Source organism: Cebus imitator, unplaced genomic scaffold, assembly GCF_001604975.1.
Source record: "Cebus imitator isolate Cc_AM_T3 unplaced genomic scaffold, Cebus_imitator-1.0 Scaffold120, whole genome shotgun sequence".
NCBI classification, from domain to species: Eukaryota; Metazoa; Chordata; class Mammalia; order Primates; family Cebidae; genus Cebus; species Cebus imitator.
This window is the reverse complement of record NW_016107435.1, coordinates 2,382,966-2,400,434: the sequence shown is the minus strand read 5'-3', so window position 1 is coordinate 2,400,434 and position 17,469 is coordinate 2,382,966. Positions and strand designations below refer to the sequence as shown.

Sequence of the window (17,469 nt, the reverse complement as noted above, 5' to 3'; positions counted from 1 at the left end):
AATGAAGAATACTTCCTAATTTTAAAGTATTTTCTACCTTGACATAAAATTATTCAATTTCCTTAAAAGAAGACAACTCGTAATTTCCTTTCTTGCAATGAGTTACTGTGTTAAATAACTACATATCCTTAATCCCTAGTGAATCTAGATATATAAAATTGTTAATCAGAAGAGTGTTTCTTCACAGCAGTGTAGATACATGAAGGAAAACTTTCTTGCTCAAACAAGTTATTTGGGATTTTTATTTTAAACTTCAAAATAGCCATCTGTAGGTTGGCAGTCATTACTAACAAGAAAAATAAGGCAAGGCAAAGTTGCTCTTGTGCCTCTTGAAATACTAGAATAACATTCCCAGAGTCATCACTATCTGTTGGACTATACTCACATTTCTAACATGGCAGATACTACATTATACTGTATTCTTGGTAAAACAATAAGCTGGGCAATGGTATAGATACAACAGATATTTTAAATATATAACCAGAAATTTCATTTGAGTGTGTGCAGAGAGAGGTAGGGGGGTTGGCATTTAGGGTCATAGCTACAGACTCACCATGGAAAAATTAATGAAATTATTTGCATGAGATATTTGACTAAAAAGAAGGGAATAATGCATTAATTTATTGTTGGGAGAAACAAAAAGAAGGAATAAAACCCAGTTCTCCATTTGAGGTGCTCATACGATTGCATGTCTTTGCTAGATACACATTATACCTCATTGAAATACTAGAATGAGATTTAATGTTCTCATTACTATCTGTTTCACTGTACTCACATTCCTAATATGGCAGATACTGCATCATGCTTAACTCTTGGTAAAATAATAATGCTAATGTTAATACTGGCATAACAAACTTAGAAGACAATCTATATGAAGAATAACTAAGGTTAAATCTATATATAGTGGTTATGTAAAGGATATTATTGGTTATGTAAAGGATATTATTTGTTCTATTTATATTGAGTGAAAACACATTGACTCTAAGAAAAGAAACAGAGAAATGCCATAGTTATGAAAAATTGACCATTAACTTTGAAGGAAATATTGAACTAAAAAATTGAGATCACTTAAAATTTTGTTAGCTATTGATTAAGTATTCTACAATAAGTATTTTTAATTAAAAAATTGTTAGCTAAAAGTGATATTGAACGTGGATCATTCTTCTAGATTTTGGTATTTAATGGAAAAAGATTTTCAGTGGTTATAATTAGGGAAGACTCTTGCTATGGTTTCAGTGTGTCCCCAGAGTTCATGTGCTGGAAACTTAATTCCCAACGCAACAGTGTTAGGAGGTAGCACCTAATAAGAGACTGTTGGGTCATAAGGGATAAGGATTCTGCCCTAATAAGTGGATTAATGTTATCATGGGAATAGGTTAGTTATCATGAGAGTGGTTTTGTTATAAAAGCAAGTGTGATCCCCAGCTTGTTCTCTTGCACTTTCTGGATAATGTTTAAATACCTGAGACTGGGTAATTTATAAATTACCCAGAATGCTAGAAAAAGCCTACATTGCTGCAAATGGAGCATTGCAGGCAGTTCGATGAGGGCTCAGGAGAAGACAAGATATTTAAAACCATCTGGAATTTAAGGACCATCAGGAGAAGGGCAACAAAGCACAAGAGAGCAAGTGGGGGGGTCAAAGAAGAGCCCAGCAAGAAGGCCTTAACCAGATGCAGGCCGCTTGCTTGACTTTAAACTTCCAGCCACCAAAACTGTAAGAAATTAATCTCTGTTCATTTTAAATTACATGGTTTGTGGAATTCTGTTATAGCAACCCAAAACAGACCATGACAGAAAATTGGTACCAAGAACTAGGGCTGTTGCTATAACAATAAGCTGAAAATGGAGAAGGGGACTTGGAATTCGATAATGCATAGAGGCTAGAACAGTTGTGAAGTGAATGCTAGAAAAAGCCTAGATTGTTGCAAATGGAGCATTGCAGGCAATTTGCTGAGGGCTCAGGAGAAGACAAGAAATTTAAGGACCATTTGAAACTCCTTAGACATTACTTAAATAATCATGGTTACACTGTTAGTAAAAACATGGACAGTAAAGTCCATTTTGAAAAGGCCTCAGGTAGAAATAAAGAACAAGTTATTTGAAATGAGAGTCAAGGCAGTCCTTGCTATAAAGTCACAGAGAACTTGTCTGAATTGTATTCTTGCCCAAGGGCTTTATGGAAGACAGAATTTATGAGCAAGGAGCTAAGATACCTAGTGTGATAAATTTAAAGCAAAATATTGATGGAGCTAAGTGGCTACTTTAACCACATACAGTAAGATATGAGAGGAATGACTTAAAGATAGAATAATAAAGGAGAAGCAGAACAAAGATTTTGAAAATGTTCAGCCTGGCCTTACAGAGAACGATAAAGCATGTTTGGGAAAGCAAGCCACAGTTTTGGCCAAGCAGCCACTTGCAAAGGGTATTAATATGGATACAAGAGGTCAAGACAATGGGAGAATTACCCCCAAATACATTTCAGAGATCTTTGAGGCTGCCCATCCCATCACAGTCCCAGAGGTCTAGGAGGGGAGAATGGTTTCAGGGAATGGGCCCAGGTTGCTCTCCACCAGAGTCCCCTCGGTTCTCTGCTCCCCACATTGTGGCACAGCATTATTCAACCACCCCACCCATGGTGTGAGGAAGCCTAAGTACAGCTCAGCCCACTGTTCCAGGAAATACAAGCCATAAGCCTTAGCGGCACCCATGTGCCAATTCTGTAGGCACATAAAATGTCAGAGATGTAGAGGAATGGCTTTCTTTACCTAGATTTCAAAAGATGCATGGGATATTCCATGAGAGCTGCTGGGTGGTCTGAGCCCAACAAAACCATAGGGTTGAGGCTGCCTGAGGCCTTAGGGGCCCAACTCCAATTCCAGTGTTTCCAGGATTTGGGACATAAAAGGAAATTATTCTCCAGCGTTAAGTCTTAATGTTGCTGTTTCTATTTGGTTTTAGAGTTGGGACTCATTACTTCTTTCCTCTTGCCTGTTTCTCCCTTTTAGAATGGGAACATCTATGTATGTCTCTCCATACTATTTGAAGTAGATAAATTGTTTTGATTTCACAGGCCCACAGCTGGTGGGGAATTTGCCTCAGGATGAATCATGCCTCGAATTGACCTATATATGATTTAGGTGACAGTTTGGACTTCGGACTTCCAAGTTAGTGCTAGAAGGAGTTAAGGCCGGGGTTACTGGAATGAAATGAATGTGATCTGGAGGCCAGAGGCAGAATGCTATGGTTTGAATGTGTCTCCCAACAGTTAGGCAAGGCTTCATAAGAGGTGATTAGTTCATGAGGGCTATGAATGCATTAATGTTGTTATTGCAGCAGTGGGTTTCTTATAAAAGCAGGTTTGCCGTCCTTTTCCTCTCTCACACTTTCTTGCCCTCGCACCTTCCGAAATGGGATGATGCAGCAAGGGAGTCCCTCATCAGATTCAGGACCCTCGACTCTAGACTTCTGAGTCTCCATAACTGTAAGAAATAAGTCTCTGTTCATTATAAATTCCAGCCAGTGGAATTCTGTTTTAGCAATACAAAATGGACTAGGACAGCTCTCTCATATAGCTCTGTGAAATGTAATTCCAGAACCTGAATCATATCTCATACTTAACATTTAATCTGAGCTCACACTTAACATTTAAGTACTTGTTTTCTCAGCAGTCTCAAGTAAGCTGAACTCAGGTGTGTAGGAAACTAGAAAGATTTGCCACCCAGTTCTTAGCTTTGAAAGGGCACATTTAAAAAAAAATAATAGATTGTTTGCTTCATGTCTAAGTGGCATCTTTCTTAATGATGAGATTGAGATGGATAGTTAGAAATTTTAAGGATTTTATTTTGAAAACAGTTTTAATGTTCCCAAATATGATGAGAGTGATGTACTTTACAAATATTGTTATCTTTGTTTCACATTATCTTCAACTTCAGAATATTCAGAGCAGACAGGTTGGTGAGCAGATGGAATGTGATTATGTTAGTAGCCTACTTGTCCTAAAGCATTTTTAGAATCACTGAGGAGCAAAGAATTATGGAGGCTGGGATATAAAGAAAGCATTTTTCTTAGTATGCTAAGGATAGAGAATTTTATATCCTCTATATCAGTTGCTAAGTGTTTGATGTTTGGTGAAGAATGATACAAGATGAAATACAATAAATATAGTTTCTAAATGATTTTTAATATGTATTCAAAGAACATTTTAAACAATAGTTGTTTGGGTTTCATTGAGCATTTATATACTTGTACATTATAAAATATACATATGTAAAGGTGACAAAAGTTTAGCCAGATCAATAATACTGAAGAAAGTTATTTTCAGTTGCCCATTAAAAATCTTCCAAAAGATCTTTTGGAAATACTTAACATCTGGTTTGACCCCAGTGTATTTTCAGAAACTTTTTTTTAACCATTGGTTAAGTTTCTCTTAGTTTGGAAAGAATACTACAATCATTGTACATATGGTCAGATCCTTTATTTAGAAAGCCAAGTTACTAGCCTACATCTTTCTCATATCTGGCAGCATTTTTCTTGATATTAAAAGGCTAGTGATGAAGCTGAACATTTTTAATAAAAGCAAAGTCCCTTTTTTACACTTAGGATTCCTGTGTCAAAATAAGGTATTTTTAGAGAATAGAATGTAATTCGTATTTTCAGCAGATATTTAAAATTTAGCTGCATGTTTTTTTTTTATTTTTGGTAAGTGACAAAGATCCATTTTAAACTCATCTTGCCTCATGGTATAATATGATATGGTATAATAGAAACCCCATGATAACTCAGCACATTTTTTTAATAAGTTCATTCTTCACTTTATTTTCCTACAATCATCTGATCACAGTACTGAGGTGAGAGCCAACTTAGTGTTCTGCCCCTGCATTCAACCATCACCTTTATTTTTTAAACTACTTTATTGAGGTGTAATTTTTGTACCATAAAATTCACCCACTTAAGTGTACCACTTTTATGGTATACCATTGTTTGTAACTTTGCACAGTTTTGTAACAACCACAATGGGTCATTGCTCCATTTCTATTACCCAACAAGGATTTCTTGCATTTATAATTTAGCATATTTGATATTAACTCTTCCCTCTTTTCCGACCTCGTACCACTTTATACACAACTCTGTGTAGACATACAGTATTTTATAAAAAATATATTACCCAATATTTTGTGTATCTGTTTCCCCTCCTGGATGATGAATCTCTTGAGGGGTGTTAATCATCATGATATCAGCACTGCCTAGCACACACTGCCTGGCAACTTAGAACTCCTTCCCATCACCTCCTGTGAGGTCAGGAAATTAAGTTACAGTGATCACGGTAATTATTTCCAGTTCAAGGTGAAGTTTGGTACCTGATTTATACCCACTTCCCTTCTGTAATGCTCTGGCTAGAGGAGTATATACACAGAGCAAAGTGCTGAGTGAAATGAAGTCAAGCCTCAGCTCTGTAATGCAAAGTGCGAAGCACCCTCAGAAAGTTAAATTGGAGAATGTGATTGGGACTTCACTGACCACCAAACCTGCTGACCCTACCAGCCTAATCCTATTACAGGCTGTGAAATCAGAACTAAAGGAACAGAGGTGAGTTCTGCCTCACTGGGTTTGCCACACAGTAAGGCAAAAGAGATAGTGTGTTGCCTGATGCTAAAGAAGTTATGGGGGCAAGTGTAGAGTTCCCCTTTTGAGACACTCAAAGGTGAGTCAGTATGGCTACTTAGTTCTGCTTCCTACATGGAAAGGAAAGAACAGGGGTTTCTTCTGCTGTATTCCCTCTAGTCTTAATGTATAAGTTCATTCTCATGCTGCTCTAAAGAACTGCCCAAGACTCGGGAATTGTAAAGGAAAGAAGTTTAATTGACTCACAATTCTGCATGGGTGGTAAGGCCTCAGGAAACTGAGAATTATGGCGGAAGGGGAAGCTGACATGTCCTTCTTCGCATGGTGGCAGAAAGGAGAAGAATGAGAGCTGAGTGAAGGGGAATTGCCTTATAAAACCATCAGATCTCATGAGAACTTACTATCAAAAGAATAGCATGGGGAAAACTGCCACCATGATTCAACTACCTCTCACCAGCCACTCTCATGACACATGGGGATTATGGAACTGCAATTCAAGATAAGATTGGGGTAGGATGCAGCCAAACCTTATCACTTAACAGTGTGTGGAGTTTTGTTATTGTGGAGGGTTTGCATGGTAAACTTGTGATACCTGCTCTATATCAGAAAGGGGAGGCTTTTTTGCAGCATTTAGCCTAAACTTAACAGCATCAGTTTCCATTTAGGGTCAATGCTATGGAGACATACAGGGTCTCCTGATCTTTCTTGTGGTTGTGTATTTATCAACAGAGTTCTACAATCATGGAATTCTAGAACTAGAATGCATTCAAGACCACAGTCTGCTTCCAAGAGCTGTTTTGTTTTTGTTTTTGTTTTTGTTTTTAAAGTGAATGGGGATTCCAGAGACCTTTCTATTCATCCTGGGCTCCCACTTCCTGGACAGGATTTGCATGGCTTGTATTTACTGACTTAGAGCAGGCTTTAAATTTTGCATATGAGGAGGCTGACACCTAGAGAGATGCTGCAGCTTATTCAGGATCACAGTGAAGAACAAGTACTCAGACATGGTTGTCCCAGTTTTTCTTCTCTAGGGCACATTCCCATCTGCAAAAGTGATAAAATTAATCTGAAGCTGTGGTGAGATAGCATCTAAGTATATTCGTTTCCTATGGCTTCCATAACAAAATGCCACAAATTGGCTTAAGAAACAGATTTATCATCTCGTGGTTCTTGATCACTGAAATCAAGGTGAAAATAAGGTTGGTGCCTACTGAAGGCTGTGAGGGGGAGTCTCCTTCATGCCTCTCCCCTTGCTGTGATAGCTTCAGGGTCTTCCTGTATATGTGTGTGTCTTTGTATCCAGGTTTCTCTCTTTAATAAGGACATCAGTAATATTGGATTAGGGCCCACTCTGATGACCTCATTATAACTTGATCATCTTATTTCCAAACAAGGTCATTAATAAGTATTGGGAGTTAGTACTTTAATTTCTCTTGTGGGGACAGAATTAAACCAGTAACACTAAGATTAGAGCAATGAAAGGGAAATGGGCACAGTGGTAGACTAGGACGCTCCGGGCCCTTGTTTTCTCAGGGAAACTCAATAAACAAGTAAGACTGGCTGAAATAACTTCAAATGTGCTCTGAAAATCAAAGATCTACAGCAACCAGACAAACTCGCAATCAAGAAAAAGCCACATTCAAAACAGTGGGAAATTTCAAAGCAATTTTACTTTCCCTTACCCAGCTCCCTTCACAGCATGCTATAGCATAGTCCTAAGGAAGCAGCCCAATTACTTATTCCTTCCCTTGGGATGCAAGGAAGAGAGTGGAACATGATTACAATATTCTGACCTGTCTGTGGGTGGCCCACATGACTGGTCTCTGTTTTGCCTGAAGCAGGGATCCAAGAGGTCATAGTGGCATAGTTTGGATCTCATACTGGCACAAGCCACAGAAGGCAGTGGTAGATGCCATGGCACCTGATGCTGTACTTTTCCCATTGTATGTTCTTGGCACTTTTCCCCAAAATCCAGTTGACCTTAGCTACTTGGATTTTTTCCTGCGCTTTCTGTTTTTATACCAGTATCATGCTGTTTTGATTAGAATAGCTTTATATTTTGCAGTCAAGAAATGATGCTCCAGCTTTGTTTTTTTGCTCAAGATTGCTTTGGCTATTTGGAGTCTTTTCCGGTTTCCTAGAAATTTTAGTATTTTTTTTTCTATCCTTGTAAAAAATGACATTGGAATTTGGTTAGTAGGTATATTTTAATAATATTAATTCTTTCAGTTCATGAACATAGGACATTTTTTCCATTTATTTGTGTCTTTTTGAATTTCTTTTTTCAATGTTCTATGGGTTTTAGGGTACACATCTTCACCTCCTTGCTTGAATTTATTCCTACTTGTTTTTTTTTAATGCTTTTGTAAATGGGATTTTCTTAATTTTTTTTACTGGTGTATAAAAATGCTACTAATTTTGCATGATGATTTTATAATCTAAAAGTTTACTGACTTTAGCAGTTCTAACAGTTGTCAGGGAGGGGTACTTTTTACGGCTTTCTGTATATAAGATTATGTCAGCATCACAGACGGTTTTACTTCCTTTTTTTTCTTACCTAATTGCTCTGTCTAGAACTTGCAAAGCTATGTTGAACAAAAGTGGTGAGAGTGGTCATTCTTGTCTTGTTCTTGATCTTAAAGGAAAGGCATTCCACCTTTGGCTATTGAGTATGATGTTACCTGTGGCCTGTAACAGTACGGAATCTTTTTTTTTTTTTTGATATGGAGTCTCACTCTGTCACCCAGGTTGGAGTGCAGTGGCATGATGTCAGCTCACTGCAACCTCCACCTCCCAGGTTCAAGCAGCTCACTGCCTCAGCCTCCCAAGTAGCTGAGATTACAGACATCCGCCACCACGACCAGCTAATTTTTGTATTTTTGGAAGAGACAGCGTTTCACCGTCTTGGCCAGGCTGGTCTTGAACTCCTGACCTCATGAACCACCCGCCTCAGGCTCCCAAAGTGCTGGGATTAAAGGTGTGAGCCATTGCGCCTGGCCCAATACTGAATCTTAATGGCGATAATAGAAGAATTGATTTGAAGAATAGAAATATTTCTTCTGGATTGATTCTGCTCTGTGAAAAGACCTATCAGTTTTTATATTTTTATTATGATATTGGTTGTAGCTACAAATAGTTTTTCATTGTAAAAATAAAATACAGAAACTAGAGACAACTTGATATCTTTCAGAAGATGAATAGATAAACAAACTGGCATGACCATAAAATGAAATGGTACTCTACAATAGTAGGGAACAGACTATTGATTCACATTACAATATGGATGAATCTTAAATGTATTTTGCCAAATGAAAGAAACCATTTTATATGCCATTCTGGAAAAGGAAGAACTATAGGAATGGAAGACAGTTGCCACGAATTGATGGGAGAGAGGAGTTGACCAAAAATAGTGTGAGAGAATTTGGGGGTTGATAAGACTGCTCCGTTTGGCATTGTAGTGGGTACATGACTCTATGCATTATCTAAATCCTTAAATCTGAACATCACAAGAAATACATTTTCTTTTCTTTTTTTTTTTTTTTTTTTTGAGACGGAGTTTTACTCTTGTTACCCAGGCTGGAGTGCAATGGTGCGATCTCGGCTCACCTCAACCTCCACCTCCTGGGTTCAAGCAATTCTCCTGCCTCAGCCTCCCGAGTAGCTGGGACTACAGGCATGCGCCACCATGCCCAGCTAATTTTTTTTGTATTTTTAGTTGAGACAGGGTTTCACTGTTTTGACCAGGATGATCTCCGATCTCTTGACCTCATGATCCACCCGCCTCGGCCTCCCAAAGTGCTGGGATTATAGTCATGAGCCACCGCACCTAGCCTAAGAAATGCATTTTCAAAAATGCTTATTTTTTTTAAGAAAAGCAGCCAGGATATGATAAACACAAAGTAGAATTCAGACTATAACAAAGGAATGTGTTTTCCACCTGACCATTGAGATGAGAGTGAGAAAAATAAGAGCTGACTAACCCATAACTTTGGAAAACAGTTTAAGACAAAAGAAATATCCACAAACACTGTACTCTAGTAGATAAATTCCTTTCTCACATGGGTATAGGCTAGGAATTTTGGAACTCTTTTATATGTTCACTAGGGTTGAAAAAATAAATATATTTATCATGATCATGAGAGCCAGGTTTCTCACTGTTGAAGAAGTGCAGATAAGCAAGTGGGGGAAGGCTGAAATGAACCTTGTGCTGGCTCAGGTTTGGTGGTGTTAATAAGAATTAATTGGGAAGGATGGATGGATGGATGGATACACAAATATAGTTATGTGTATACACGAGTATACTTGTATATACAGTTATACATCACTCCATAAAAGTGATATGTTCTGAGAAGTGCATCATCAGGTGATTTCATCATTGTGTGAACATTATGTGTTCTTACACAAACCTATACAGTATAGCCTACAATGCACTTAAGCTATATGGTATATCCTATTGCCCCTAGGCTATAATCCTGTATAGCTTGTTACTGTGCCAAATACTGTAGGCAGTTGTAACACAACGGTATTTGTATATCTAAACAGAAAACCAACAGTAAGAAAAAAAAATACTAACAAATATGGCATTAAAGATTTTTTTTTTAATGGTATACCTGTTTAGAGCACTTTACCATGAATGGAGCTTGCAGAACTGGAAGTTGCTCTGGATGAGTCAGTGAGTGAGTGAGTGGTGAATGAATTTGAAAGCCTAGGACATTACTACACACTACTGTAGACTTTATAAACACTGTACACTTAGGCTACACTAAATTTACTTTTTAAAAAGCTTTTCTTTAATTATAAATTAACTTCAACATACTGTAACTTTTTTACTTCATAGACTTGTTAAGTTTTTAACTTTTTTGTAGTTACAGCTTAACACACATTGTACAGCTATACAGAAACATTTTCTTTATATCTTCATTTTATGTGTTTTTCTATTTTTGAAATTTTGCCTTTTTTACTTTTAAAAACTTTTTTGTTAAAAATTAGAACACATTGGATTTTATAGGCTAAGAGTTTAAATAGTTAGAACACAAATGCACACACTAGGGTAGGCCTACACAAGGTCAGGATCATCAATATCACTGTCTTTCACCTCATATATTGTCCCACTGGAATGTTTTCAGGGACAATAACATGTATGAAGCTGTCTTCTCCTGTTATAACAAAGCCTTTTTATTTTATTTTATTTTACTTTAAGTTCTGGGATACATGTGCAGAACATGCAGATTTGTTACATAGGTATGCATGTGCCACAGTGGCTTGCTGCACATATCAACCTGTCATCTAACTTTTAACACCCGCGTGCATTAGGTATTTTTCCTAATGCTCTCCCTCCCCTTCAGCCCAACCCTCAACAGGCCCCAGTATGTGATATTCCCCTCCCTGTGTCCTAATGTTCTCACTGCTCAACTCCCACTTATGAGTGAGAGCATGTGGTGTTTGGCTTCTGTTTCTGTTTTAGTTTGCTGAGGATGATTTCCAGCTTCATACATGTCCCTGCAAAGAACGTGAACTCATTCTTTTTAATGGCTGCATAGTATTCCATGGTACATATGTGCCACATTTTCTTTATCCAGCCTATCATTGGTCAGCATTTGGGTTGGTTCCAAGTCATTGCTGTTTTAAATAGTGCAAAGCCTTCTTTTGGAACACATCCTGAAAGACCTGCTGTTACAGTTAACCTGTTTTACAGTTAACTTTTTTTTCAATAAATAGAAGTAGGATACTCTAACAATGAAAAGCCTACTGTAGTAAACACTAGACAATGGGAATTTTTTTGGCTGCATTATAATCTTACAGGACCATGGTTGTATATTGTATGCTGTCCATCATTGACCATAACATTGTTATATGGTAATGACTGTAACTCCCTAGTGTTGTCTACTGAGAGGACCCTAAAGCAATGAGCACACCTAGCCCCTAGATTTGATTTGTAAATACTATTCTCCAGTAAGAAGAACCAAGACTCCTTGGAGAAGTGGTTGATTTCAGGGCCAGGACAAGAAAAATTCAAGATGAGCTTTGAGACATTTTGTGGTACCTGAAAGTAAAGAAGTACATTAGAAGATGAGGCATGTTCACAGGACATAGGGGCACAGCATATTATAATACCCAATGGCCAAAGCTAGAACAATTTGAGCAACAAATTAAATAACAATAATATTTGATTATAATCTAAAGAATAAAACAAATATCCACGTGTCCATACATACAGAAGAATTTCAATTAATAATGTAGAATAAATGAGGGAACCATTAAAACACCATAACAATAGTTGTTACAAGATCCCCTAATGAATGTTAAAGTTACTGGGTAAAGGAGAAGCAGAATATTTGCATAGTTACAAAGTATCTCCCCCAAAACACTTACAAAGCTAAATAATAACTTTACAGTAGAGAAATATGTGGGATACTACCTTAAATTATAACCAGTAATAAAATTTGTCCCCTGGACCTAATGCATTGAGAAGGGTGCATCATCTATGTGAAGTCTTTCCCCAAAAATGCATAACCTCAACCCAGTCATGAGAAAACATCAAAAAAACCTAAACCGAGAAGATTCCACAAGATAACTGACCAATACTCTTCAAAGTGTCAAGGTCGTAAAGGACAAGGAAAGACTGAGGAACTGATATGAACTGGAAGACATGATGACAAAATGCACTGTGGGATCATGGATAGGATCCTAGACTAGGAAAAAAAAATGATAAACTGATGAAATCCAAATAAAGCCAAGCTTAATTCATAGTATTGAACTTATGTTAATTTTTTAGTTTTGAAACTTTTTACTATAGTTATTAATATATATATTAACATTTGGAGAATGCTGGGCATAGGGGAATTCTATCCTTCACAAATCTAAACTTCTTTCAAAATAAAAGTAAAATATCAATTTTTTATGAGAATCCAATTTTGTTTTCACATATCTCACAATTACTGATAAAATATCAATAAAGAAAAAAAGGCTGTTTTTCTCAGATCACCATCATTATCAAGTTTCAGTTTTGTGACATATTTAAAATATGTTTTGGTTATTGGCAAACTTTGAATCTGACAAAGGTCTAATATCCAGCATCTATAAGGCACGCAAACAATTCCAGGAAGAAAACCAACCCCACTAAAAGAGTGGGCAAAGGACATGAACAGACTCTTCTCAAAATATACAAATGGCCAATAAACATATGAAAAAATACCCAAAATTAATCATTGGAGAAATATAAATCAAAATCACAATTTGATACCATCTCACACCAGTCAGAATGACTTATTAAAAATAATAATAATAATAACAGATGCCAGTGAGGCTGCAAAGAAAAGGGAAAATTTATACATCATTGGTGAGAATGTAAATTAGTCCAGCTACTGCAGAAGGCAGTTTTTAAGTATTTTCTTAGAGTATGTAAAAAAGAACTACCATTCAACCCCACAATCCCATTACTGGTTATATATCTAAAGGAAAATAAATCATTCCACCAAAAAAACCACATCCACTCATATGTTTATTGCAGACCTATTCACAATAGCAAAATCATGGAATTAATCTAGGTGCCTCCAATGGTGAATTGGATAGAGAAAATGTGGTACATAAACACCATAGAGTACTATGCAGCTATAGAAAAAGAATGAAATCATGTCTTTTGCAGTAATGAGGATGCAGCTGGAGGACATTATTCTAAGTGAATTAATTCAGGAACAGAAAACCAAATACTGCCCATTCTCACTTGTAAGTGGAAGCTAAACATTGAGTACACATGGACATAAAGGCGGGAACAATAGACGCTGGGGACTACTTTTATGGTGGTTGAGAAAGTAGCAGCTGTGACATGCCAAAGCACTGTGCATGGCACCCCATTCTAATTCATAATAGCTTTGCATGGGGGTTTAATATTAGGGACTAGACTGGTTATTTGTGAGATATTGTTTACTATTATCCATTGGGCTCACTCTAACACTTTTGCTGTTTTCTGTATACCTAGTTCTATGCTAGACCCTGTAGAAATACATAAGTTAAAATCATGATTCCTGCCAATAAAATTCCACTTGTTTGAAAGAAGACAAACATAAAAGCATTGGAATGGGTGAAAAGACCAGATTTTAGAGATTTTATGATCATATATTTATTATCTCTTCATTAGTAAATCTGGCATTGGATATTTATTTAAACTCATTTATTTCCTTATCAGTAATAGAGGATATTAATATCAGTCTTATAAGATATTACCGTGATTATTAATACCTGGCACATAGATATTTAACAAGTAGTGGCTATTATCATGGTGGTGGTTATAAAAAGTGATAGACCATTGGAATACAACGTAGTTTTTTGTGGTAAGTAATGTTTTTCTTTGAATATTATGGTAGGTGCTTGACTTAGTCTTTGTGCTTTCTCCCTTTTAGAGATGATGAAGAGAAAAAAAAGTCTCCCTCAGAAGGTACTGATGAGAAAGCTAATGGAACACATCCAAAGACCATCAGTCGTATTGGAAGCACAACCAACCCATTTTTGGACATTCCTCATGATCCAAATGCTGCTGTGTACAAAAGTGGATTCTTGGCTCGAAAAATCCATGCAGATATGGATGGAAAGAAGAGTAAGCATCATGTTATCATTTTCTATTTCATTTATTTCGTCTTTATGCTCAAAATTTAAAGTGAATTTATCTGAAAGTCAAGGATGAAGAAAATCATGCTTATCTATAGATATATTAATGAAATTTGATAAAGCCTCTAACCCTAAATTAAATATACAGTGTGGCACCTGATCTTCTCTAAGCAGAATCATAGAACTTTAGAAATGGAAAACGTATTACAGTTTATTCATTTTCTAGCCTTTCATTCATTTATTTAGTCATGGCTTCTACAAATAATACTGACTACCTACTGTACCAGGCACCAGAAATATAGTGGTAAGCAAGATGGACAAGGTTTCTGTCTTCATCAAGTTTATATTTCTGGTGGTTGAGGGAAAGGTTAAATTTGCAGAGCATAGAAAAATTAATGGTATAAGATCCCAGAGACAAAGGTGGAGGGAGGGAATTCATACCCAGCACATATGTGGAATGACTGACCTTTAATTAGGTGGACAGGTGAGATGTAGGAAAGCATTATATAATTAGTTTGGGGAAATTGAAGGCTTTTGATACCTCTGTGAAGTATGAGACATGATTATCTTGATAGATGATGATGTTAGGAGTTTGAGAAGAATGGAGCATGCTTATATAGTTAGAATAATCTTTGCAAAGTGAAGTGGCAATTTGATATAGTTGAACAGAATAAGGTAAGATGACATGTTGCTCAGAATTATCTTTGGGGTGAAGAGATGGATAGTACCATCTCTATCTGTGGCTGGATCTTTTTCCTTAATGTGTTAGCATATTCTATTAGCTTGCAGTTGAGAGAAACATTGCAGTGGAGTGGCTTTGACATGGACTTAGCAATGATGAACAAATTTCTTAATGTTCCCAAGATCTTTAAGACTCCAGCCACCATATTTTCTGTGCGTCTTGTTACTAGGTTACTAGACTACTTAATTTTATTTCACAACATTGTGTCAGAGTTCATATAGTTGTAAGTGACAGCAAGTCACTCTATGTTAGAAAAAGGGCACACGTGAAAATGAAAATGGACTGTCACCAGGACTTACACTCCATTTCTCTCTCTGCATGATTTTGTGTGTCAGCATTATTCTTTGGAATGAGGTCCTTTATACGTGGTTATTAGCAGCACTATAGATCATGTGTTTAATTTTGACACTGAAGAGGATTCTTCTTCCCTAACTTCTAACTTCGCCTGTTCTAGGACAGAATTCTGACTTGTATCACTGATAGGATGGAATATTATGATTGACAGCCCCCACTTGCTTGCAATGGCAAGAGGAATGAAATACTTGCCTCAGAGAATGGGAGTTCTTGGCACACAAAGTATTAGATACCCATTTATTTCTTTCCAGTGTGCACACACACCCTTCTTCATACGTTGAATAATGCTTTTGCCAAACATTGCAGTTTTCCTGTTACAACCACAAATATACTGTCTCTCTGTAACATACCTGTCCTGCTGCAACTTCTGTCTCCAAGGCTAAGATTTATTGATTGTGTTCATTCCCCTCAGTCAGGTATGGATGGCACTTCAATCTATAGGCTAAGTGAAAAGTATGAAAATACAGTTGTCCCTTAATATCTGTAGGGGATTTATTCCAGGACCTCTCACAGGTACCAAAATCCAAGGACACTCAAGTCCCTGATATAAAATGGCATAGTATTTGCATATAACTGATGCATATTCTCCCATATACTTTAAACTATCTCTAGATTACTTATAATATCTAACACTATGGAAATAGTTGTTATGTTGTATTCTTTGGGGAATAATGACAAGGAAAAATATCTGTACACATTCAGTACAGACAAAATTTTGGAGGAAATATTTTCCATCCACCATTGGTTAAATCCACAGATGCAGAACCCACAGACATGGAGGGCTGACTGTATCTGACATAACTCACATGAAGTACTAGAGAAAAAAAAATGAATAATTCCAATTCAAGAAAAGGCAAAAAGAAGTATAACAGCTGTCACTTACTCAGAGTATATACTACATCCTGCTAGACAAGGATACAAAAGTTAACCCATGTGAGCATCTTTTTATTGACTCACTTTATAGCAATGGGTTGACTTAACTGGTTAATTTATCCCAAAGTCCCCAGGTTCTACTGATGAAATTTGTCTGTCCATTGTTTTCCTGGACCAAGTAACCCAGGAAACCTCCTCTATTGGAGGATTCTCCTGATAGAAGCTCTTCTCCCTCAGAAGCCTAGTACATATGAATATAGATTCAGAACCTGAGGACTGCTTAGCAGTACCTGAGGATTGCTTAGCAGTTGACACCTTGTACAAGGTGACACCTTGCTTAGACACCTTGTACAAGGCTAGAAGTTTTTCTGCCAGTATATCTTCTTTAAAGCCTTAGTTAATTATCTTGAGCATTTCTGGTTGGTTAAGGAAGTTTTAAGTGTCATGGGGCTTTTTAGGAAGTTCTTCCTGTTTTCCAAAGGAAACTGCCTCTGCTTGTGTTTCTATCTCTGTTACTCCCTCAGAACAAAGGGGAAAATATATGGGTCAGTTAAGACAATGCCCATCTCCAGGCTTTTTTCCTGTCAATTACTTTATCAGTGGAAGACTTTTAACCTCTGTTTTTCATGGGGCTATCAGGAGGAGCCTGGAGGTTTCAGCTGCCTTTAATTCCTCAGGCTTTTCCTGGATATCCCCATTCCAGTTTCCCTTGGTTTCCAAATCGCATTAATGTTGGCAGATAATTCAGCCTTATAATATAGAATGTGCATGATTTCTAATAATTTACAGAAACTAAAATTCACCAATTTAGGGTATATAGTTTGAGTTTTATAAAATGTATACAGTTATATAACCATCAACACAATTAAGATAAATAATATTTCCGTTACCCAAAAAAGTTTAATTGTACTTTTTAGAGTAATTGCTTCTCCTCTTACTACCAGTCTATGACAGTTATAACAGACAATTATCTGTCTTTGGGCCCTATACTTATGCCTTTTCTAAAATTGCAATAAATGGAATCATAGGACTGTTTTGTGACTGGCTTCATTCACTTAGTGTTATTCTGTGCAGATTTGTATATAGTGTTAGGCGTTGTGTGAATTAAGTTTCTCTCTTCTTATTGCTTAATAAGTATTTCATTATTTGGATATCCCACAGTTTACTGATTCATCAGCTGACCATTTGGATTGTTTCCAATATTAAGCTATTATAACTCAAGCCACTGTGGACTTTCACGTACAAGTTTTTTTTTTTTTTTTTTTTTT

The 17,469-nt window shown here is 36.7% G+C and overlaps 1 protein-coding gene across 3 annotated transcripts in view; it reads left to right on the top strand.

Annotated features, from left to right (window-relative positions):
- PSD3 (pleckstrin and Sec7 domain containing 3) overlaps window positions 1–17,469 on the top strand; it is a 453,958-nt gene that overhangs the window by 345,818 nt on the left and 90,671 nt on the right. For all 3 annotated transcript variants that reach the window (XM_017539685.2, XM_017539686.2, XM_017539687.2), the window contains one exon: window positions 14,028–14,221. In XM_017539685.2, the coding sequence (XP_017395174.1) occupies window positions 14,028–14,221 (194 nt within the window). The remainder of the gene's footprint in view (window positions 1–14,027; window positions 14,222–17,469) is intronic.